The sequence below is a fragment of the Physeter macrocephalus genome, chromosome 2, assembly GCF_002837175.3.
Source record: "Physeter macrocephalus isolate SW-GA chromosome 2, ASM283717v5, whole genome shotgun sequence".
In the NCBI taxonomy this organism is placed as follows: domain Eukaryota; kingdom Metazoa; phylum Chordata; class Mammalia; order Artiodactyla; family Physeteridae; genus Physeter; species Physeter macrocephalus.
This window is the reverse complement of record NC_041215.1, coordinates 47891839-47918149: the sequence shown is the minus strand read 5'-3', so window position 1 is coordinate 47918149 and position 26311 is coordinate 47891839. Positions and strand designations below refer to the sequence as shown.

Genomic DNA, 26311 nt, shown 5'->3' with positions numbered 1-26311 from the left:
TAATCTCTAATAATTTTTTGTATTTCTGCAGTGTCAGTTGTTACTTCTCCTTTTTCATTTCTAATTCTATTGATTTGAGTCTTCGCCCTCTTTTTCTTGATAAGTCTGGCTAATGATTTATCAGTTTTGTTTATCTTCTCAAAGAACCAGCTTTTAGTTTTATTGATCCTTGCTATCATTTCCTTCATTTCTTTTCCTTTATTTCTGATCTGATCTTTATGATTTCTTTCCTTCTGCTAACTTTGAGGACTTTTTATTCTTCTTCCTCTAATTGCTTTAGGTGTAAGTTTGGCTTGTTTATTTGAGATGTTTCTTGTTTCTTAAGGTAGGATTGTATTGCTATAAACTTCCCTTTTAGAACTGCTTTTGCTGCGTCCCATAGGTTTGGGGTCATCATGTTTTCATTCTCATTTATTTCTAGGTATTTTTTTATTTCCTCTTTGATTTCTTCAGTGATCTCTTGGTTATTTAGTAGTGTGTTGTGTAGCCTCCATGTGTTTGTATTTCTTACAGATTTTTACCTGTAATTGATATCTAGTCTCATAGCGTTGTGGTCAGAAAAGATACTTGATATGATTTCAATTTTCTTAAATTTACCAAGGTTTGATTTGTCACTCAAGGTATGATCTACCCTGGAGAATGTTCCTTGAGCACTTGAGAAGAATGTGTATTCTTTTGTTTTTGGAAGGAATGTCTGATAAATATCAGTTAAGTCCATCTTGTTTAATGTATTGTTTAAAGCTTGTGTTTCCTTATTTTTATTTTGGATGATCTGTCCATTGGTGAAAGTGGGGTGTTAAAGTCCCCTACTATGATTGTGTTACTGTTGATTTCCCCTTTTATGGCTGTTAGTATTTGGCTTATGTACTGAGGTGCTCCTATGTTGGATGCATAAATATTTACAATTGTTATATCTTCTTCTTGGATTGATCTCTTGATCATTATGTATTGTCCTTCTTTGTCTCTTGTAATAGTCTTTGTTTTAAAGTCTGTTTTGTCTGATATGAGAAATGCTCCTCCAGCTTTCTTTTGATTTCCATTTGCATGGAATATCTTTTTCCATCCCCTCACTTTCAGTCCGTATGTGTCCCTAGGTCTGAAGTGGGTCTCTTGTAGACAGCATATATATGGGTCTTGTTTTTGTATCCATTCAGCCAATCTATGTCTTTTGGCTGGAGCACTTAATCCATTTACATTTAAGGTAGTTATCGATATTATGTTCCTATTACCATTTTCTTAATTGGTTTGGTTTTATTATTGTAGGTCTTTTCCTTCTCTTGTGTTTCCCGCCTATAGAAGTTCCTTTAGCATTTGTTGTAAAGCTGGTTTGGTGGTGCTGAATTCTCTTAGCTTTTGCTTGTCTGTAAGGGTTTTAATTTCTCCATCAAATCTGAATGAGATCCTTGCTGGGTAGAGTAATCTTTGTTGTAGGTTTTTCTCCTTCATCACTTTAGATATGCCCTGCCACTCCCTTCTGGCTTGCAGAGTTTCTGCTGAAAGATCAGCTGTTAATGTTTCAGGGATTCCCTTATGTGTTATTTGTTGTTTTTCCCTTGCTGTTTTTAATATTTGTTCTTTGTGTTTAATTTTTGATAGTTTGATTAGTATGTGTCTTGGTGGGTTTCTCCTTGGATTTATCCTGTATAGGACTCTCTGTGCTTCCTGGACTTGATTAACTATTTCCTTTCCCATATTAGCAAAGTTTTCAACTATAATCTCTTCAAATATTTTCTCATTCCCTTTCTTTTTCTCTTCTTCTTCTTCTGGGCCCCCTATAATTTGAATGTTGGTGCCTTTAATGTTGTCCCAGAGATCTCTGAGACTGTCCTTAATTCTTTTCATTCTTTTTCCTTTATTCTGCTCTGCAGTAATTATTTCCACTATTTTATCTTCCAGGTCACTTATCCGTTCTTCTGCCTCAGTTATTCTGCTATGGATCCCTTCTAGAGAAATTTTACTTTCATTTATTGTGTTGTTCATCACTGTTTGTTTGCTCTTTAGTTCTTCTAGGTCCTTGTTAAACGTTTCTTGAATTTTCTCCATTCTATTTCCACGATTTTGGATCATCTTTACTATCATTACTCTGAAATCTTTTTCAGTTATATTGCCTATTTCATCTTCATCTGTTAGGTCTGGTGGTTTTTTGCCTTGCTCCTTCATCTGCTGTGTGTTTCTCTGTCTTCTCATTTTGCTTAACTTACTGTGTTTGGGGTCTCCTTTTTTGCAGGATGCAGGTTTGTAGTTCCCGTTGTTTTTGGTGCCTGTCTCCAGTGGCTAAGGTTGGTTTAGTTGGTTGTGTAGGCTTCCTGGTGGAGGGGACTAGTGCCTGTGTTCTGGTGGATGAGGCTGTATCCTCTCTGGTGGGCAGGTCTACCTCTGGTGGTGTGTTTTGGGGTGTTTGTGGCCTTATTATGATGTTAGGCAGCCTTTGTGCTAATGGATGGGGTTGTGTTCCTGTCTTGCTAGTTGTTTGGCATAGGGTATCCAGCACTGTAGCTTGCTGGTCGTTGAGTGGAGCTGGGTCTTGCCGTTGGGATGGAGATCTCTAGGAGATTTTCGTTGTTTGATATTATGTGGAGCTGGGAGTTCTCTTGTGGACCAGTGTCCTGAACATGGCTCTCCCACCTCAGAGGTGCTCCAGCCCTGATGCCTGGCTGGAGCACCAAGAGTCTGTCCTCCACATGGCTCAGAATAAAATGGAGAAAAAAAAGAAATAAAGAAAGAAGAAGATAAAATAAAATAATATAAAGTAAAATAAAGTTATTACAATAAAAAATAATTATTAAGAAAAAAATGTTTAAGTAATAAAAAACAACAACAAAAAACGGACAGACAGAACCCTAGGACAAATGGTAAAAGCAAAGCTATACAGACAAAATCACACACAAAAGCATACACATACATACTCACAAAAAGAGGAAAAGGGAAAAAAATATATATATTGTTGCTCCCAAACTCCACCTCCTCAATTTGGGATGATTCATTGTCTATTCAGGTATTCCACAGATGCAGGGTACATCAAGTTGATTGTGGAGATTTAATCTACTGCTCCTGAGGCTGCTGGGAGAGATTTCCCTTTCTCTTCTTTGTTTGCACAGCTCCCGGGATTCAGCTTTGTATTTAGACCTGCCTCTGCATGTAGGTCGCCTGAGAGTGTCTGTTCTTCGCTCAAACAGGACGGGGTTAAAGGAGCAGCTGCTTCATGGGCTCCGGCTCACTCAGGCAAGGGGGGAGGGAGGGGTTCGGATGAGGGGTGAGCCTGCGTCGGCAGAGGCAGCCATGACGTTGCACAAGCCTGAGGCGTGCCATGTGTTCTCCCGGGGAAATTGTCCCTGGATCATGGGACCCTGGTAGTGGCGGGCCGCATAGGCTCTCAGGAGGGGAGGTATGGATAGTGACCTATGCTTGCACACAGGCTTCCTGGTGGCTGCAGAAGCAGCCTTAGCATCTCATGCCCGTCTCTGGCATCCGCGCTGAGAGCTGCAGCTCGCGCCCGTCTCTGGAGCTCCTTTAAGCGGCACTCTTAATCCCGTCTTCGCGCACCAACAAACAAAGTGGCATGAAAAAGTCTCTTGCCTCTTTGGCAGCTCCAGACCTTTTCCCGGACTCCCTCCCAGCTAGCAGTGGTGCACTAGCCCCTTCAGGCTGTGTTCACGCTGCCAACCCCAGTCCTGTCTCTGGGATCCACCGAAGCCGGAGCCTCAGCTCCCAGCCCCCGCCCATCCCGGCGGGTGAGCAGACAAGCCTCTCGGGCTGGTGAGTGCTGGTCGGCACCAGTTCTCTGTACGGGAATATCTCCGCTTTGCCCTCCGCACCCCTGTGGCTGCACTCTCCTCCGGGGCTCCGAAGCTTCCCCCCTCTGCCATCCACAGTCTCCGTCCGCGAAGGGGCTTCCTAGTGTGTGGAAACATTTCCTCCTTCACAGCTCCCTCCCACTGGTGCAGGTCCCATCCCTATTCATTTGTCTCTGTTTTTTCTTTTGTCTTTTGCCCTACCCAGGTACAAGTGGGGAGTTTCTTGCCTTTTGGGAGGTCTGAGGTCTTCTGCCAGCGTTCAGTAGGTGTTCTGTAGAAGTTATTCCATATGTACATGTATTTCTGATGTATTTGTGGGGAGGAAGGTGATCTCCGCGTCTTACTCTTACACCATCTTGAAGCTCCCTCTCGACAACATTATTTAAATGATGATATAGTCATTTCCAGTAAAATCCAGAAAATTTGGAGGGAAACTTCAAGGATGGACAGCAATAGAGAAAAGTTGTAGTGATGGGTTTTGCGAGAATGTGGATACAAAATACTTAAGTCAGTTCAAAGGCTTTAAGATAAAAGGTCAACTAGACTCCTTTAGGGATCAGAAATTCAAGGATGGAGTGGGGCTACAGGTCAAAGACAATAATATTTCTGGAGCTCTGAGTTGAGCATGTTGTTTCAACATTTTTTCCCCCCAGAACCTTAGGTAATCATAGTTGCTTTTTTTCATAAAATCTTTATAATTGATTGCAAGTAGACAAATCAACATTTTTTCTCTCCTCCCCATCTTTTTCAAAGGCTTGAAATGCCCTACAGGTTAAACTGTATATTGTCCCAAGTAAAATTCTTTAGCACTCAGAAACTGAAATCATGATCTTTACTGTAAAATTGATCAACTAAGAAGAGTGCTTTTCAAGGAAAACACAGGCAGAACACTCTCTGACATAAATCGCAGCAAGATCCTTCTTGATCCACCTCCATGCTGGAGGCTGAATGTCTAAGATCAAGGTGCCAGCATGCTCAGGTGAAGGCCCTCTTCCAGGCCGCAGACCTCTCATTGGATCCTCCCCTGGCGGAAGCGGGCTCTCCTTTAATTTTGAAGAATAACTTCACCAGATATAGAATTTTAGGTTTTTGTTTTCCCTTTCAACATATTAAATATTTTACACCACTCCCTTTTTTTGCATGGTTTCTAATGAAAAGTTCAGTATAATTTTTAAATCTTTGTTCCTCTATATGTTTCCTCTTGCTGCTTTCAAGATTTCTCTGTTTCTGATTTTTTGCACATTGAATGTATTATGCCTAAATATAGATGCTTTAATATTCATTCTGCTTAGTGTTCCCTGAGATTCCTGGATCTGTGATTTTGTGCCTTGCATTAATTTTGGAAAATTCACATTCATTTTTACTTCAAATATTTCTTCTGTTATCTCTTTCTTCTCATTCATTTCTTCTCTAATAAGGTATATGTTAACACCATTGGAAATTGTTCCACAGTTTTTGAATATTCTTTTCAATTTTTTTTTTTTTTTTTTTTTTTGCGGTACGCGGGCCTCTCACTGTTGGGGCCTTTTTTTTTTTTTTTTTTGCGGTACGCAGGCCTCTCACTGTTGTGGCCTCTCCCATTGCAGAGCACAGGCTCCAGATGCACAGGCTCAGCGGCCATGGCTCACGGGCCCAGCCACTCTGTGGCATGTGGGATCTTCCCGAACTGGGGCACGAACCCGTGTCCCCTGCATTAGCAGGCGGACTCTCAACCACTGTGCCACCAGGGAAGCCCTGTTTTTTATTTTTTAATCCTTGTATTTAACTTGGGAAGTTGCTACTGACATGTCTTCAAGGTCACTTATTCTTTCCTGAGCTGTGTCTAGGTCTCCTGCCGATCCTATCAAAGGCAGTTTTTATGTTTGTTACCGTGATTTTGATTTCTAGCATTTATTGTTGATTCTTTCTTATAGTTTCTATGTCTTTGCTTACATTACCTAGCTGTTCTTGAATGTTGTCCTTTTTTCACTAGAGCTTGGAACTTATTAATCATTATTACTGTAAATTCCCTGTCTGATAGATCCAGAATCTGTCTTATCTTATTCTGGTTCTGACGCATGCTTTATTTTTTCAGATTGTGTTTTTATTTGCCTTTTAGCATGGCTTGCACATTTGTATTGAAAGCTGGGCATGATGTATCAGGTAATAGAAACTGAGGTGAATAGGCCTATAGTGTGAGGTTTTATATTAATCTTGCAAGGAGTCGGGCTGTGTTTGTTGTTTGCTGTAACTTTAGGTATATGAGCCTTCTGTTTCCTCTAGCATCCTTGTTTTCATCTTTTTTATTCCCTTTGTTTTTCCCTAAAAACTACTTCTTAAATAGAGTCTGAGCCTTGTAGCTTTTACCTAGCCACCCCCACCTCCATGTTAGATGAGATAGGAAGGCTAGAGGGGATGGAGCTGGGTAACTTTTCTCCCCCCATAATGAATAAGTCTCGAGTAAAATCTTTTCTCTTGCTGCGTGGGTCTTTGTAATTGAAATTCTCTCAGCATATTTTTAAATGGTTATTTTTCCCCTGCCCCTGCCAGAAACATGAGGTTTTTTCATGGTTTTTCACTGTGAGAACATGGTGGAGTTCCTAGAAGTAAAACCCACAGAGGTGTGGATATCCTCTAAGACTGGATTGTAGGAACCTCTCATTTTTACTTTAGTCTATACTCCAACTCCAACAATTTATTAAAATTACTGTTTAAGTGCTCTTAGATGTTTATGGCTCCAGTGGCTTGTGTTCTTGGCAACCTGACCTCATCTGTGATTATCTGTATTTGCCTTTCTCTCCAGATTTCAGTTGATGGTTTGCCCTGTGACCTCTGTTTTCTGATTGGTGCAGGAAAAGTTGCTGATTTTCATTGTGTTCAGCTCTTTTCTTATTGTAAGGAAGGGAGTGCTGTCTTTCAAGCTCTTTATGTCTTGAAGCTGAAATAAAAGTCTGAGTTTTTACTCTTAATCACTGTTCTCTCCTATAGTGGCTCAAAAACCTTATCATGCACCAGAATCTCCTGGAAGACTTGTTAAAACTGAGATTGCTGGAGACTTCCCTACTGGTCCAGTGATTAAGACTCTGCGCTTCCACTGTTTGATCCCTGGTCAGGGAACTAAGATCCTACATGGTGCAGGGTGCACCCCCCAACACACCAAAACAAAAAACAAAAAACTGAGATTGCTGGGCACTGCTCCCAAAGTTTCTAATTAAGTGAGTCTGGGGTAGAACTTAAGAGTTTGCATTTCTACAAGTTCACAGTTAATGCTGATGCTGGTGGTCCATTGGACCACACTTTGAGAACTACTCTTTACTATTTTAGTAGCTGACCTTAATTGAGTTCTAGTCATATGAGTCATATAAACAAGAAACTGAAGGGCCCAAACAACTTGCTTCTTGAGTTTGACTATGTTGTTATTGCTGTGTTGAAATCATCCCTATTTCTTTGCTATCCTTGTCACAGTACTCATTATTGTGTTTTTTGCTGAATGAGAGTTTTAGCACTATCAGTGCTCCTTTGTACATATTTATTTGTTGAGTTATTGTTATGTAAAAATATTCATTGTAAAAACAAAAATCAGAATCTCCATGAAGGGTTCTTGGTAAGTCCCCATCCCATTTCAGAGAGGTAATATGGTATGTAACTTTTCTGTGCAGGTTCAAATGTTTATATAAACATATATACATGTGTATATATAGTCCTGAAACTTGCATTTTTAAACTTAAGATATGATGAAGTTTTGTTTTATATCAGTATCTGTGGACTACTTCATTATTCAGACAGTTACATAGTACCTCATTTTGTGAATGTGCCATATTTAGTTAACACATTTTTAAGTATGGACCTTAAGCCATTCAGAATGCTTTTTTATTACAAAAATTATAGCACTTGACATTTGTATACACAAGTCTTTCTGTTCCTGTACTGGCATCACTGAAGTATAAATTCCTAGAAGTAGAATTTTTGAGTCAGAGGTCATATACACTTACTTTACTAAATAACAACATAAATGATGGTATGAGTTCTCCATTGTCAGCCCACCATGTTATAAAATTTTTTGAACTTTGCAAATCTGGAGAAATAAGTGCAGCCAAAGTGCATAGACAATTTTTAAGCCTGAAGACATATTTCACTTACTGTCTCCTGTGTTCTACCTCCCTCTCTCTCTCTCCTCCCCCACCCTCCCACGGCTTTTCTCTCTCACTGTCATCTAGATACCATGTGAAATGGTATGCTTGGTTGTGAAGGTCACAGTTTTGTCTGATCTTTGCTGATGACCTGTGTCCCACTGTTTTAGAGAGAACACTTAATGAGAAGTGCTTGCAAATGATTTGTTGCCTCTGTCTTCTATTCCAAGGCCAATGCTTTGTTTTCACTGCCTAGAACTGTTTAGTTTGGAACTCTCCTTCCTAAAAGACACAAAATTATGTCTCTCAGTTAAATTTCAGAACTCAGGCAGAAAAGTCTGCTTTATCCAATTTGTTTTTCCTTTCTCCTATTTGCCATCTAGCTCCAGTCTGATCTCATATCTATCTTATAGAACTGTGTTGAAAGTGGCAAAGATCACCTGATACATAAAAATTTCATGAAAAATTTCCTCTTAATCTAGAGCAAGTTTAGCAGGTGGTTTGCCTTCCCTGTATCTATAATTAATTAAATTGGTAAATGTGTGCCTGTAATTTTTGAGTTCCTGCCACCTAGAGCTTGATTGCCTTCACTAAGCCAACGTCACATTTTAAGTTTTATTATTGAAGCACGTCTTGTCCGAATCAGCAGCTGGACCTCCAGTTTTCATATCCATACTCCAGGTTGGCAGCAGGAACTTCTTTTTCATGGAGTTCTGGGATACACTGAGCCCCTTGGTGGGCTGTAAGACAATCTAGTTCCACTTTTTTCTAGTGGATTTGTGCACTTGGCTGTTCTTCAGATGATGTACCATAGCAGCTTCAAAGTAGAAACCGGGTCAAGAATGATATTCATACCTATGCCCATTTAAAATTGTTTTCCATAGTTTCCTCATTGATTTGTGGGAAACCTTTTGTATACTATAGATATTAATCTTTTGTCAAATACTTATATATATATATTTTCCTCAATATGGTATCTTTTAATTGTCTTTATTTACTCTTTTTTTCCATAACAGAAGTTTTAAATATTTATGTACTAAAATTTGCTAATCTTTTCTTATGGATTCTAGTTTTTGCACCAAACTTAGAAAGACATTCCCATATCTGTAATTAACTTCAAAATATTTCTACTACTTTAAAAAAATTTTATTTATTTATTTATTTAATGTATTTATCTATCCATTTATTTTTAATAGGCTTTTTAGAGCTGTTTTAGGTTCACTGAAAAATTAAGCAAAATGTACAGAAAATTTCCATATATCCCCTGCCCCTCTCCCCACATATACAACCACCCCCATTATCAACATCCCACACCAGAATGATATATTTGTTATAATCAATGAACATACTTTGTTATATCATTATCATCTAAAGTCTATAGTTTACATCAGGATTCACTCTTGGTATTATGCATTCTATGGTTTTCAACAGATGTCTAATGACATTTATCCACAACTGTAGTATCATACAGAACAGTTTCACTGCCCTAAAAATCTTCTCTCCTCTGCCTATTCATCCCTTGCTCCTCTGTTACCTCTGTCAACAACTGATCTTGTTACCATCTTCTTAGTTTTTTCTTTTCCAGAGTATCATATAGTTGGAATCATATAGCATGTAGCCTTTTCAGATTGGCTTCTTTCACTTAGAATATGTAGTTAAGATTCCTCCACATTTTTTCACAGCTTGTTATCTCATTTCTTTCTAGCACCAAATAATATTCCATTGTCTGAATGCCACAGTTTATTTATCCATTCACCTACTGAAGGACCTATGTGTTACTTCTAAGTTTTAGCAATTATGACTAAAGCTGCTACACACATCCACGTGCAGGTTTTTGTGTGGACATATGTTTTGACCTCTTATGGGTAAATACAAAATAATGCAATTATTGGATAATATAGTAAGAGTATGTATAATTTTGTAAGACACTGCCAAAATGCTTTTCAAAGTGGCTGTATAATTTGGCATTGCCACCAGCAATGAGTGGGAGTTGTTGTTGCTCCACTTTGTCACCAGCATTTGGTGTTGCCAATGTTTCGGATTATGGCTATTCTAATAGTTGTTCATTGTTGTTTTAATTTGAAATTCCCTAATGACATATGATGTTGAACATATTTTCATATGCTATTTGCCATATGTATATCTTCTTTGGTGAGGTGTTTGTTGAGGTATGACGCCTATTTTTAAAGTAGTTTGTTAATTTTCTTATCATTTTAAGTTTCTTTGTATATTTTGGATAACAAACCTATATCAGATGTGCATTTTGCAAATATTTTATCTCAGTCTGTGGCTTGTCTTCTTCTGTTGACATTGTCTTTTGCAGAGCAAAAGGTATTAATTTTAATTAAATTTAATTGAATCAATTATTTCTTTCATGGATCATGCCTTTGGTGTCTTCTACTACTTCTAAAAATTATTTTTACTTTGTCTTATTGTTTCTATTGTATCTAGCTTCGAAATATTTCCAATATCTTACTTTTCTTATTAACTCCATTGATTACAAATTAGTCCAAGCATTATCATATGACTTGGGTTGTTGTAATAGCTTTCCAGCTGACCTGTTTGCAACCTTTCCCAAAGCAGTCAAGTTGTTAAAACCATAGAAAAAACAATTGCTAACACTTCAGTTCAAAACCCTAGGGACTTCCCTGGTGGCGCAGTGGTTGGGGGTCCGCCTGCCGATGCAGGGGATGCGGGTTCGTGCCCCGGTCCGGGAGGATCCCACATGCCGCGGAGCGGCTGGGCCCATGAGCCATGGCCGTTGACCCTGCGCTCCGGAGCCTGCGCTCCGCAACGGGAGAGGCCACGACAGTGAGAGGTCCGCATACAGCAAAAAAAAAAAAACCCTCCAAAGTTTTCTCACTTTACACCTACGAGGCCCTGCATGGTTCCATCTCCCCACCCCCAAGTCTCATATCCTATTACTTTTTCTCATGCTGTCTCTTTTCTGGCAGTTGGCCTCCTTATTCTATGAATAACCCAAAGAATCTGATTTCAGGACTTTGGCATTTCAGGGCTGTTTCTTCTTTCTAGAATGTTCTTACCTAAGAACTCACAATTTGTCCCACCTGTCTTTTAGATCGCCTCCTAAAACATGCCTTTTCTGATCATCCACTCTAAGAGTACCTTTTGAAAAAGTATTTCATAGAACTGTTTATCACTGACACATTACCAATTTGTTTATTGTCTCTCTCCTCCATACAGAGCATAAACCCCATGGAAAACCCTCTTCTTAACTGCTATATCCCCAGTCCCTTTAAAAGTTAAGTGTATAACTGGCAGGTGGGAACACTCCTCTGAGATAAGAATCTCGTAACTATTCTAAAGGATATTAATCTGGGGTGGGAATGGGAGTGTGATGAGAGAGGTTTACTAGATAAATCATAGTTGAGGGGTGGTGTCACATTTGATGCTAAAATGGTAATTGCTAAATGCCAGGTCCCAATAGCAGGATGAACAGGTAGATGGCACTGCAATTCCAAATCAATGTTAACTAATAATGTTTAATTTGTAAAGTGTAGGGGACTGGGGTGCATGAAAAAGCTTCAGAAATCAGAGGTAAAGTCTTGATGACTTGCTTGGTCTATACAGCCTGTTTGCCTTGGGTTAGACCTAAAGATTTAAACCTTGTAGACACTGATATCTCTCTAGAAATTTGGCATATATCTTCCTGGGAGTGAGAAAACAAAGTTGCATCTGAGATTTACTCCTCTTGTGTAATTACAAATTACATTTGTAATGGGTTCAATCATAGCTAGGTTCAGTTGGTTGAGAACTGCATTGTTATATTTCCAACTTAGTTTTGGAGTCATAGTGCTTCACCAAGCAGCTTGGACATTTGTTAGTTTCTAAAACCTTTTTAAAAATATTTTTGAACATTAGAGTTTTTAAGAGAACAAAGCAAAACTATTTTTTTAGTTGGAAGCAAAATGGAAAGTTCTTCATAGTAGCATAATATATTAAAATTGTGTGTAAATTTAGACTTCTTTTTAGATGACTATTTGGACTTTGCTGAGCGGTATCCTTTTCATATCATTTGTCTTGATAAATATTTGTTCAATTTCTATTTAGTGTACTAGATAAGAAGGAAAATTAGTCTTTTTATTTTTTAAACACAATCTACAGTTTTTCTTAAATATTCTAGTTTTGATTTTTCTTAAGGATATCAATTTTATTGCTCTTGTATTCAGTTTTATTCAAATGAATTACAAATTGTAGATATGTTAAATAAATTGATAGCAAGCAAATTGTTAGAACTAAAGTTACAAAATTCAAAGTATCAGAGGTTACTGATATGTAGAACTGTCTAACCATGTAATGTGTCTAAAGATGTGCTACTGTATTTGAAAATTAGATACCAGAGATGCCAACGTCGAAATTGACCTGAGCTGAAACATTAGTTCAGTGACATTGAGCCTAATGCCCCGTTTCCACCTTTTATGCAATTTGTGCTAAGGCCATATTTTTTAAATATATAGATTTTCCTTGAGTGAAAGCTTTTTCATGTCTCATTTATCCATTTCTGTTTTCTGAGGATCTGATTACTGATGCCTTAAAATCAGAAGGGAAGTATTTTGAAATACTTTCAAAGATATAGTTAGTAATTGAGGATAGTCAGTTTAAATGTAGACAGTGGTTAACATGTTCTCAGAATTAAGGTACTCTTTAAAAAATGATTCCCTTTTAGGGGCATTATCAAATACAGAACTGATTAAGCAATCAAAATCTGCTCTAGTTTCAGAGCAAAATGTTAGCCATTCTGCCACTCATTCTTTCTTTTATTACACCTCATTATTATCTCTTTAGATTCTTTCTTTCTGTTCTGAATGATTTCCTGCCTTATGGCCATCTAAGGAACATAGTGGAAGGGTAAAGAATTAATTAAAGTTCTAATGGCACAATTAGTAGTAAGTGTGAACTGTTAAAGCATTTTCTCAGATGTTTTATAGCTTGTGAGACATCATCTTTACCTCAGCCGATGAATACTGACCACCTGTTATCTATTACCATAACATTATACAAGCAGAGTGACAGAAAGCAATCTGGTCTCCAGTGATTGGAGTACTGAAGCAATTGACAGGCAGTTTCCACAAAGGTAAACTGTGAAAGCTAAATGAGATGGTAAATACAAACTCAGGCAGGTGTTTAATGGAGAAACACTATTAAAACAACCCAGAAGTTGTAAAATGAATGTATCGTTTATGCATATTTTTATGGTATTCAGTTTGTTTCAGTGTTTGAAGACAGTGACTTTAAAACCAGTATTCTATGTCATACATTTGTAATTACCTGTATGAGCTCATAACTCAAGTCAAGAAGCATACTGCACTTAGTGAAGAACGTTTGTTGCAAAAGAAGTTTGTTGGCCCTTAAACAGTTTTGGTTTAAAATGTAAAAGTGATTGGTGGTGCCTTACACTAAATAGATGCTTCCTCTTAAACTTGATGAAGTAAATAAGCTTAAACAGAAAATAAGTTAACTTAGAAAGCATGAATTAGCAGATTTCATTGAATTTAGGGCTGGCTATTTGCTGCTATAATGTCCTACAAGATTTCTTCTGGGTGCTGAATAACACTGAATTTCTAGTATGACTTCTGCAATTATTGATTTGTTTCTTGTCTGTTCTCTAGGAAAGTCAGATGAAGATCAGCATGACAGTATTTATGGGCTGCATCTCATCTGTGGGATGTAATCTGTCTTCGTTAAGTTCAGTAAAAGTGATAGATGGCATTTGGCAGTGTAATGATGTGATCACTCTACCAGCGCCTTTTTAAATCATAAGCTGTTGCTTTCTGTTGTGTAGATATTTAATCAGTTATACACCCCATTACTGATTTAATTCAGAACATCAGTGGCAGGTGAATAATGTGCATATTTGTATATTAATATCATATTGTATTAATGCTCCCTTCATTTAAGTGTGCTATTCACTTGAAAATCATAAACTGTTGCTTCATGGGTAGAATAAATTTAATCGAGATGTTAAGCATCTAATACCCTCAGAGTTTTAATTCAGTGTGTCAGTAAAAAAGTGTGTTCCTTTATATCCCTGTTCATGCTTTCTTGACTCAATGGATTATTTGATAACATCAGTACTTGCTATGAGAGGTTAAAAAAAAAATTCTATTAATTTATACCCAATGTAAATGCACTTTCATTTTAAGAATACAGTAGAGGAGCGGAGCTTTGAGAAAATAACAAGTTTTAATATAGAAAGTAGAAAACCCAGCAACTGTTTAATGGTGATACACTATTAAAACCACCCCAGAAATTCATCAACATTCCTATTTTTTTCATTAGATTTTATGTTAATTTTAGAGTGCAGGATGATTTTCATATGTAAGAAATCTGGTTCACAATATTCTAAATGATTTTAGGGGGATGAATCATTTGAATACTTACTATTTATATTTCACATTTCTGCTCTCAAATATATGATTCATACCTTACAACATGGAATATTTATAATTAAAACATTCTTCATTTTTAGGAAATCTTCATGGCATCACTATCTTTTGAAGACCTTTATACTAACTTTATAGAATCTCATGTTGATTTTGACACTTAGAAACTTTAGAATAAACATCCATAGAAAAACTTGAATACATTTTCCAATGAAGTTTAATGATTCCACATAATTAAGTGCAGAAGAAAAATTTTTTTTAATTTATAAGCAGACTAATGCATATTCTGTCAACGTTACTTTCTTCTAGACATTTAAGCAAAGGGGATAGTTGTAACATTTTTCTAAAGAGATCACCAAGCCTTCTGGGAGCTTCCTCTAGGAAGTATGTAGTACAATTAAGCAGTTGTGCAGAAATGACAACTGACTGATAGCCTAAACAGATTCCGACTTAATCTCATTGAACTTTACAGCCTTCATTCCCCTGTCCTTCTCTCTTTAACAACTCGACAGCTGTCATTTTTGATGCCACAATGTTCAGGTTGGCTTGGCATGGACAAACAGCCTTGCACTAACATGACTGGCTACCTTCCTAACTTCATCAAGGTTCATTATCTTCTCAAAATGTTGACTCTTAACCCTTAGAGTGAATATGATTTACTGTGATGAGTCAGATTTCAAAAATCAAAGTGGAAGAACGGGCAAAAGACAAAGAAGGAAAAGAAGAAAGAAAAATATGTAAACTTCTGACTGCAGCATCCTGATAGATTTTAAACACATAGGATAAATTTATGTTAAAAATGCCTACTTTGAAGGCATGGAGTAGTTATTGAACCAATCCATCAATCTATCATATTTGCTTATTTGGCACTTTTTTTTGTCATAAGCAGCTTTCTCATTTTTATTTATTTCAAAGATTTAAATACCTTCTTCATTTTCTCTGTGAAGCTTTTATAATCCTTAAAGTGATAGAAAGATGGAGTGTTGTTTTACTTATAATGTATTGAAAGCCTCTGCATTGCCATAATAATGCCAACATTTATTTCTGTAATACTTCTTTCTAACAAACCGTAAACTTTACACAGAAATAATCGCATTTATCTTCGTAACATACCTAGGGCCGTTAAGGAACTGTTGGTTATTAACTCCATTTTATAAATGAGAAACAACGCAATACGGGAATTCCCTCCTGGTCAGTCAGTCAGCAACACCCAATGAATTAAAAACTAGTTTTCAGTCTTTGCTCGGGTACTCGACAGCCCTGAGGTTCACATGGTTTTCAGTGTTACAGACCTTTAGCCATTTCATTCCTTTTTATATCCATCTTTGCCGTTTCTGTGATTCATTTATTTCCTGCAAAAAAAAATATTATATAGGCTTGTGTATATGTGTGTGTACGTTACCGACCCTCTTGAGTTGGTCCTTCTGTCTGGTGTAACTTGCGTCAGTAAAATGAGACCGAGTTTGGTTCAGAAGCAAAGGAAAGCTTTACTCGCGGATCAAAGAAAGGAGAGGTGCGAGCTCCTGCTCTAGAGTCCAGGCTCTTCCCCAAAAGGCCGTGGGTGGGGCCGCTTTTTAGGGTTCTCCTCAGCGGTGAGGAGGCAGAGTTTTCTCAAGGCCTGAGCAGCTGTGCTGCTCAAGCTCCAGATCGTCCGCAGTGTGGTGTGCAGTGTCTCTGCGTAAGGCCCGCCACCATCTTGAATTGCAGTGTGGTGAGAGGTGTCGTGAGAGGCGTCGTGAGAGGTGTCGTGAGGGCGCTTCTGCGCACAGCCCTGAGCTGAGGTGTTCGTGAAGCCGTTCCACACAAGGCACTCTGGTCTGAAGGGTCAGGTGTGAGCTTTCTGCAAGCGGCACCCTATGAGCAAGTGAAACTAGACACGGCGTGAAGGAAAGAAAAAAAAAAAAAGGTTAGACTTTATTGTATTACCCATATCCTATTTTTATTTCCTGGGAATTGTTAATTGGCCTTGCCGGTGACATGTACATGTATATATACACACACATACGTGCTCTCAGATTCTGAATCCTTATCAATAAATGCTTTTCAAATTACATAAACAATCCATGTTCAGTTATAGTAAAATGTTCAATTTTTAGATACTTGAGGTGAGAAATGATTTATGGGGTGTACAGGAATCCGAGGTCACATAGGTGCAACTGATCTTATATGCCCATTTCCATCAGGAGAGCTATTTACATGTCTTTGGATAATCTTTTTCTAAATAGAAAATAAGTATTTCCCCGCCCACATTGCCGTATCTTTTTAGATTTTCATTTTGATACAATCTTAAAGCGCCAACCCCCCAATTCTAACTTAAAATTATATGACTGTTATTTCAGCCCTGTTGGAGAGCACTATTTTCCAACCAGCTTCCCAGTTCCCTACCCTTTCCTCAGCACTCCTGATCTCAAGCTCATCAACAAGGAAAAAAGCTTTTACAAATTTGTTTTGAAAATCATTTGCTTTGCCAGTGATTCTTAAGTTATATGCCTGAAGTTATTCTGTCCTGAATATTAGCAAGATTTCTGTTCTTATTATTCTTTCTCTTTTGTTTTTCTACCTTGTTCTGCCATGAGACAAAAAAATGCTTTTTTTTTTCTCTGTTTTCTATAAGGCATATCTTTATTTCTTACTTATTTTCTCAACTCTTACTGTCTGATGGAATGGTAAAGGATTATTGAATTTTTCAGTTGAATCTTTTCCCTGTCACATAATTATTTTTTTAACTTTCTCTCGAGAGCTTTGAAGTTTTCCATATTTATTGCATCTTCCATGTATGCAAAGAAAAAAAAACAGTAAGAAGGTATTCATTTTTACATTATGCCATCTTTTTTCTTTGAGAGATTTGATGTTTGTGACTCTTAGTCCCAAATCTTTCTATGGAACTCTCATTGCTATGGAACTCACTTAAAAAACAAACAAACTCATTTTCCCTATCTAATCTATTCACTTATCCTTTAAAACAAAATATCTTTCTTTCTTAAACCCCTTTTCTGCAGTAATATATGCATACATGCAATAAACTTTTGAACATAAATATTTTTATATCTTTCTCCCACTTATCACTGAATAGTAAATAATGATGATGTTGATAAATAAATATTAAAACTAGTGTATACTTTCAGAAAGAAAACTCAAATAAGAAAAAAAAATTAACACTGAGAATATTTTTAAAAGGTTAAAAGACAGCAACTAGATTTTAGCTCACAGGATTTCCTAGGCGTGTAGTGCACTTTTATTCTACTCTGCATTTATGTATATTTGTGTTTTTTTCTCCTACTTAAAGAATAAAATGAGAGTCCTCAATAAGTTTAAAAATTTTCCTTCTTAGGTAAGATTCTGGAGGATCGGCTGGTTAGTTAAAGGAAACAATAAATGAATATCTGAGTAATGGTAGATTTTTTTCAAGGGAGAACTTACATTTTAATTTTTTATGAAAAATAATCATAATTATTTTCTCGACAGTATGAATGTTAACTATTATCACTTTATCTGAGTAGAAAGCCCTTTACTTGTTTTTAAACTATGTTTGCTAAGGCTGTGTACTGCTGATTATCTGAATATACAGCCTTATCTGAACTTTTACTTTTCCCTGGGTCCCTTGAAGGGCAAAGAAAAACATGGTGTCAGAAAAGAGAAAAGAAGATCAGAAAGAAGAGTCCCCAGCATCAAAGTCACATCTTACCTTTCTGCTGTGAAAAACAATTAGTCTTTAAAAGGATATATTGACCTGTCTGGATCACACTAACACATTGCTCTTTGTTTCCATAATAGATCTATTTATAACTAGATCCGTCGTTAACATACCTTATTTCTAACTTAGTATAACTCTCCCCTAGGTTTCTATTCTATTTAATCACCTTTTACTTGAAATGCAGATTTCTGTGTGGTATTCTTCAAAGCAATATACCATTTAAGATGCTCACATTCTGCCTTTGTGTTGTTCTGGGAGTTTGACGTAAGAAAGAGAAAATACTTGGGCAGTCAGACCGAAAGGACAGAGTTGTCACCGGTCAGATACTTGGGTCCTTAGGTTAAATAATATAAACTGTCAAAATAGTGGTAAGCACATAGTAAGTGTTTAGTAAATGCTAGCTATTAATTAGATATTTTATAATTTTTGTGACTTCTGAGTCCCAAAATTGCTAACCTCTGAGACAGGTTAGTTAGCATGCATATTCTCAATATACACTTTATACATTTTAACTATTACTGTTATTTGAATGAAATAGATGGAAGGTAGTGTTGCTACTTCCTTCAGTTTTCACAGAGTAATTTAACAGGACAAATGGCATTCAGGGCTTGTAATCACTGAATAATGAAAGAAATCAAAGTTCAGGACATAGTGTACGTGAACTGATAGTATAAACAGAGGATAAAATTATTGGATGTGTTTCATAAACTATTAAGGATAAAATTTTGGTTTCTAAAAAGTTTAATGTAGCTTGTTAAAATAATTTTCTGCCAGCAGATTGTTAAAATAGTAGTTAGTTAACAAATACATTTTGGCAGAATGTTATTTCTTAATAACTTATACCTGAATCATTTATAAATGAAATGTCTTCAGAAAATTAGCATGCAAATTTTGACACCACATCAGATCATTCTTTAAATGGATTGTAACGGTAAATTCTTAGGTTTCAGTTTGTGTTGTCCCAGATATTGATTCCCTGACTAAATTTACAATTTAGAAATGGAATGTTGGCATTAAAGAATAATTTTTAAAGAATGAACACTGTCAGACTAACAACTGTAGACTGAACAAAGAGATTATTTAAACTGACAGTATTGAAGCATGAAAGTCGTTTATGATAGCATTTAAGATTAGGTAAGGAAACAATTTTCTTAATGTCTATTTCAGTAGCACATTCTTTTTTTCAGCAGGGGGGCAGAGTTTAACATATTTATTTCTGGTTTATGTAAACTCTGAGGGGAGTTGGAGGACTCCATAAGGCAGCCCTCCTTCATGAAGTTACTCAGCCATGTAGACTGCTTCCAATTCTCTCTACCATGTCAAGTGGCTTCCAAGATGATGACAGGGCAAGAAAAATTGTAGAGAACTTATCCTGCTTTTCTCTGCTTTAACTTAAAAATGATACACATCTTTCCCATTCATCACCAGAATTTATGTGCCAGAATTAATCATATCAATACAGCTAAATTACAAGCAGTTGGGAAATAGAGGGGCCATGAGGATATTCTGTGAGCAATCAGTGGCCACATTCATATTGGAAAGAAAAAAATAGAATCAGGGGAGAGAAACGTTAGACGTGAGAACAAAGAAAATATAGTACGAATAACAAATTCCTAAGTAATTCTGTCCCAAACCACAGTTTTATGTTGTTTTCCCCCAAAAAGTTTTGTTTTAAATAGATCAGTGTATCTGAACCTGAGAGCCTATTACTGACTTTTGATAATATGTAAAGAAAATATTGCCGAGGGAATGGCATTATTAATACATTTATCATTTTAATTTTGTGATGAGTGATTTTTAAATAGTAGTTTGGTCATTTTTAGTGAATGTCTTAGTAAAGAAGAGTTTAAAAATTAGATTAGCTCCCACACACTGCACTGCTCTATGCTTAATTAAAAAATTAATTTTTGAGCATTTTATTTGGGAATTCAACAAACATGAGACACACTTATTACCTACCATCACTAGGTTCTGGAGATACAAATGTGACTAAGACATATAAAGCCTATTTCTGTATTTTAAGTGGTCAATCCCAGAAAGACAGTGCTTATTCAGATAAATAAGTCATCACTAAGGTGCTTGCAACATGGTTAGAGAAATAGATCTTAACATTATTATGATACAGTTTAATAAGTATGAAAATAGAAGTATAGGCAAAGTAATATTGTTTTTTTTTTTGCTTTTTTTTTTGTTGTTGTTGTTGTTGTTTTTTCCCTTCAGAAACTTTTATTTGTATGAACAGTTCCTAGCTCTTGGCTTAGCTTAGAGCTTTTAAAAGAGTAGAGACCTTATATATTTGAGTTTGAAAAAAGTTTCTGCGATTAATCAGAACTAATCCTTTCTACTTCTTTCTGGCTTACTCCTTGGAATAAGCCAAAAATAAAACCAAAGTATACATTTCTTGACAGACAGATGAAAAACAATAGACGAACGTCCTGAATTCTAGGATAGACTCTTGCTGGTGAAGGACACCTTAAGCTTAGTCCATTCTTCCAACCAAAGCCTGAAGGAGAATTCTAACACCTAATTCTTTGTGGAAAAATGACCAATTAGCCACTTAACAGGCTATGGAAAAAAAGGAAGACTGGGCATCTTTCCTTCTGTCCTGGGATCAGGGGTGCTTCTATTTAACACTGATCAGGTAAAGAGGGGAGGCTGTGCCTAAGGGCGGGTTAATTTCACTCCCTGTGTCTTGTTTCATTTTCTTGAAATAACACTGTTGTGTGACTAGGAAGATTTAGTGTGGCTTCTATTCATGGGGCCTAGGGATATGGGACAGGGATAAGGGTTTTTTTCCAAAGGTCAAAGAAATCTGTCCTGCACCTGATGTTGTGCCTAATGATATTTACCCCCATAACTCAAAGACGTTTAACACTAGGAAAAGAGAAGAGAAATACTCAGCTATGGCTCTTTGCCACTGTCAGAATCCTAATTCACTGGCCTTATGGGGCTCTCCTCACTTTTGGAGCAGTCATCCTGTATGCAGACAAGGAAGTATGGGATTCAATCAGTATTGTGACTGACTTAGAAATGTGTGGGTATGTAATTAGTTTCCCTTAGGAAGTCAACCCTTCAGAATTCAAAACAGACACACATATCCCTTCAAAAACTTTTATTTGTATGAACAGTTCCTAGCTCTTGGCTTAGCTTAGAGCTTTTAAAAGAGTAGAGACCTTATATATTTGAGTTTGAAAAAAGTTTCTGCGATTAATCAGAAATAATCCTTTCTACTTCTTTCTGGCTTACTCCTTGGAATAAGCCAAAAATAAAACCAAAGTATACATTTCTTGACAGATAGATGAAAAACAATAGACGAACGTCCTGAATTCTAGGGTAGACTCTTGCTGGTGAAGGACACCTTAAGCTTAGTCCATTCTCCCAACCAAAGCCTGAAGGAGAATTCTAACACCTAACTCTTCGTGGAAAAATGACCAATTAGCCACTTAACAGGCTATGGAAAAAAAGGAAGACTGGGCATCTTTCCTTCTGTCCCGGGATCAGGGGTGCTTCTATTTAACACTGATCAGGTAAAGAGGGGAGGCTGTGCCTAAGGGCGGAGAAGAGGCTTGCTCTATGTGCTCTGTAGGGAGGCACAGGATTACAAGGGGATGGCGAACAGGCTGGCCTACTCTCAGTTCAAGCAGCCAGCTGAGAAGCAGCAGTCTAAAAAGCCCCAAACAGAACACCCTTATGAGTTCAAGGGTTGAGGCACTGCCTTTCTAACATGTGCCAAAAAATAACATAGTACCTGAATGGGGGCCTCCGGGACTTTGAGTTTGGATGGGTAGGTGCTGGAGAAAGGGAGGGCAAAAGTCAGCTGCTCTTCCCCTCACAGCCTTAGGCCAACACAAACTGCAAATTGGTAAGCAGCACCTTAATGCCTCTAGTGACAGTTACAGCCGAAGTGGCAGGATCAAGCTTGTAGGTGTTGGCATCCCCCTTTTTATATCGGTCCCGAAAAACATAGATGCTCCCATTACAGCTGGCGATCTTCCAGAGGGATGGGGCAGAGCTCCAGGCCTCAGGAAGGAAAAGCCGGGTAAAGCTGTCTAGCAGGGGATTGTAGCACACCAGGGAGTCCCCTTCAGCCACGATGAACACCAGATCCTTATGCACAGCTGCGTGCATGCGGCCAGCGAAGGGCAGCACATAGGGTTTCACGTCACACTTGTCTGTCTCTGTGTCAAAGCACTGGATGAGTTGGGACAGTTTGGTAAAGAAGTCCAGGTCATTCTCCTGCCCCCCTAGTAAGTAGATGATCCCGTTGAGGTTGGCACCAGCGGCCCCTGACACAGCCACCTCTAACTGGGTTGTCTCAGTCCAGACGTTATCACCTACCCGATAATAGATAACTGCGTTGGAGAGGGTATCCTGCAGTGTCTTGCCACCCAGTGAATATATGGCATCTTTTCCGGGCACAGACACCAGGGTGTGCTGGAGTCGGTCACGGGGCAAAGGCGCACACCATTCCCAGTCCACAGTGGCATTGTTGCACTTCCACATGCGCCGTGGGATGGACCCTCCCACCACGTACAAGTCTTCGCCATGCTTGCAGGCTGCAGTGATCTGGTGGCACGAGCTATTTTGGCCATTTACACTGATGGAGTCATCTTCTTCAAGCTAGTCCTGAGCGACTCTGAAAAAGCCTCTCTTTCTTCTTTATTAAAATTGATCCAGGCTTCTATTGCCTCTGTTGGGTTCTGGGAACATGGAACTCCATCAGAGATGATATCAGTGAGTAGATGGTGGGGCAAGTGGAGAAATTCCTCTGTGCTCTGCAGCTGGGCCAGGTGGGCCTTGGCACAGTGCTTGGCAGCAGTGTAGAGCTCAGGATCACTGTGTCGATCTGCCAGCCACATCACTTGAAGGCAGTTGCCCACTTGCACTGTGCGGGCCAAAAACCGAGAACACTCCTCAAAGAGAGATGTCAGCTGATACATGTCTGACACCTCATAAATTTCCTGCAGCTCCTCAGCTCGAAGTTTCACAGTCCCATGGTAGATATAATCAACCAGGAGCTGGAAAACAGACTCGCTGACATCCTGCAGCACAATTACCTGGTTGTGGGCCTTCTTCAGGTTGGAAGTGAACATGGACCGGAAGAAGCAACTCTGAGCTGAGAGGACCAATCGGTGGAGCTGAAACTCCTGGCCTTCCACTGAAAAGGTGACATCAGCAAAGAGCTCTTCCTCCAAACACAGTTTCATGATGCCTTGAGCCACACGGCCTGAGTGTGACCTATCTTTGAAAGTGTAGTTCACAAAGTAGTTCTCATCCATGGATGCTCCAGGCTCCTCTGGTGATTCCATGGTTGTAGCCAACTTCTCTCTCTGCCAGCTGTCAGTCTGGTTCCTTAGGATCCTTGCCTTCTCTCCAGCCTCTGTCACACCAAGCTAGGGCACGTTCACCTCACGGTTTCCCCACCTGCTGGCTTCGCTTTCTTACCTGCCTTCCCTCCTTTCATTCCGAAGCCTGGAACCCGGAAACTCTGCTTGCAAAGTAATATTGTAAAGTGAGAAGAGCCTAATATGAGGAAGGCATCTTGAGAAGACAGTTTTCTGAGGACATTTTTTCATGGTAAATGGAATTGGTGATTGGAGGACTAGGAGAAGGACATTATGACACACATTTTATTTTACTTTGATTGCTTAGAGAAAAGTTTCATTCAAAAGTGCATATATGGGGCTTCCCTGGTGGTGCAGTGGTTGAGAGTCTGCCTGCCGATGCAGGGGACACGGGTTTGTGCCCCGGTCCGGGAGGATCCCACATGCCGCGGAGCGGCTGGGCCCGTGAGCCATGGCCGCTGAGCCTGTGCTCCACAACGGGAGAGGCCACAGCAGAGTGAGAGGCCCGCGTACCACAAAAAAAAAAAAAAAAAAAAAAAAAAAAGTGCATATATGGTATCCTTTTTTAAAAAAAAAATGTATCTAATGGTAGAAGAACATAATCTAAATCTATAACCATAACCCAGACATGCTGGAATTTCCAAGCACAGCTTTAAGCTCTTGCCCTGAATCCTCCTTGAGTCCATATTCCTACTAAGGTTTCCAGTGAACAAGCCTAAATAAGAAATGGATATTTTATTGGGGATTTCATGGAAACATGCAAACCAGGGGTTTCATTGAACACCACACAGGAAATTCCCAATAAGATCTTAGTGTTTCCTTCCCCAAATTTCTCTCTTTAGCTATCACCTCATAACATTTTCATCTCTTCTATCACATAGCACTGAGAAATCTACTTTATTTTCCTAAGCAATTCAGCTCTCTGGTCTTATTATCAACAAACAAAAACAAAAAACCTGATATTCAGACAATCTATTTTAACCTCAAATATGCTACTCAAGACAGCTCTTCAACACTTCCTATAAGTGGTTTATCTAGTTATTTAACTGTAATAAAGAGGTTTCTTTTGAGGGGCAAATAATACTATTAGGAAGAAAAAGATTACTCCGTAGAGTTAAGAAGCACTCTAAATCTCCTAAGTTTTCTTCTGAAAATGGAGTTAGAGAGAAGTATGTAGAATTTGCAATAGAAATTTGGGGAGCAAAGATAAACCAAGCCAGACACTAGTTAAAGTGGTAAGGACAGATTTTAATTAGTAATATACTATTGCAATAAGGAAGAGGGTCCAGCATGAACTGAACTCAACTATGATTTGTACAGAGGTGATTGAATGGTTTAAAGGGAGAATGACAGAATAAGGAGTGGGGTAAACAGGGAAGGGAAGAAAGAAATTACAAAGGATGGGTCAGTGTGAATTTGATTAGGCTAGCTGTGTCTGCTAACTGGCAGTTATCAAAGTTAGGATTCTGTTCTCCATGGAGACTGGGAGACAGAGCTCCTATCTGCCTGATGATTACATTTCAAAGGAAGAGCTTTCAGATCCTTGAGAAAGACACTCTTGAATTATAGGAGATATGTGTACAATAAAAGGGACAGAAGAAGGATCCACAATCGTAAGCTCTTTTTAGTAAATGCTCTGAGGAAGGGTGGGCAGGGACCTATCAGCAAGTGTTGGCTGGAAAGAACCGTAGATTCTTTTAACAGTTTTGAGTTTTCTCATGCAGGTACTTTAAGGGTAGACGGTCTAGGGTCATCCTAGGGATGCTGCCTTGAGCTGTTAGAAAATAGGTTAGTGTTTGTTTAATTTTCTAATGTGGGGGGCAGGGTGTAGATGAACTCATTTGTGCTGAGAGTTTGTCATTTCTATAGGCCCAGATTGAGGCTTAGTCCAGAAAAGGGCTCAGAGGAACATGGCTAAGAGAGAATCTTTGTCAGGGGTCATCCTGCAGGTGCTTCTATTGCTAAGCTATCTTATATTCACTAAGAGCCTTGGGAAATACTCATAATGGGGATTAGGAGGTGGGGAATAGGAATAGATAGGGAGAGAGACAAGAATGTATATAATCATGAAAGTCAAGCAAGGAGAGAATTATGGGAAGAAATAAAAGAGAATGAGACACTGTGAAGAGTGGCATATAAATCACCAAGGCAGCACTGAAATGTGTCAGGAAGAACAAAAGCCTAAGCTAAAGTTGTACTAGATGAATTTGGCCAATGATTCTGTCCCTTCCTCTAACAATCTTCCATTTCTGAAAGAGAAGTACAGCGTTGGAGGAATTATGATGAGAGGTCCAGAAAGGCATAAAAGCTGACGTCAGTAGTAACGACATCATTAAAGTGATTGACCCCATTGTCTAGTTCTTGGTAGGGCAGATATCATAGTCTGAGTTCAGAAATTAATTGTATGATGAAAGGCAGATTTTGTGCTCAAACTTGGAGGTGCAAACAATTATTAACTTCAGTTTTCATGAAAATGCTGACAAGAAGGTAACAGGTGGAAGAGTATGAGAACCAAGTTGAAACCCAGGGCTGGTGTTGATGTAGAGAAAGTTGTAGCAGTTGAGAAATGGTGAGGATAAGTAAACCAAAGTTCTGATAAATAATTTTAGGTGACTAAAAATGATAAGGATGGAGATAAAGGGAGGAAATAGAGAGGTTTAATACTTTGCTCAGAGGTGAATGTAGACACTAATGCTGGTGAGAAATAGAAATTTTAAAAATAGGTTGCATACTGACAAAGGGTTAATCTCCAAAATATACAAGCAGCTCATGCAGCTCAATATCAAAAAAACAAACAACCCAATCCAAAAATGGTCAGAAGACCTAAATAGACATTTCTCCAAAGAAGATATACAGATTGCCAACAAACACATGAAAGAATGCTCAACATCAGTAATCATTAGAGAAATGCAAATCAAAACTGCAATGAGGTATCACCTCACACCAGTCAGAATGGCCATCATCA

The 26311-nt window shown here is 38.3% G+C and overlaps 2 protein-coding genes across 2 annotated transcripts in view; one reads left to right on the top strand and one right to left on the bottom strand.

Moving 5' to 3' along the window:
- LRP1B (LDL receptor related protein 1B) overlaps positions 1 to 26311 on the top strand; it is a 1933320-nt gene that overhangs the window by 1541964 nt on the left and 365045 nt on the right. The gene's annotated exons all lie outside the window — the stretch shown is intronic.
- LOC102996722 (kelch repeat and BTB domain-containing protein 4-like) lies at positions 21756 to 23429 on the bottom strand. The gene is given in 2 exon segments (XM_055087660.1): positions 21756 to 22617; positions 22620 to 23429. Coding segments are annotated over 2 exon segments (1470 nt in total). The 5' UTR covers positions 23311 to 23429; the 3' UTR covers positions 21756 to 21838.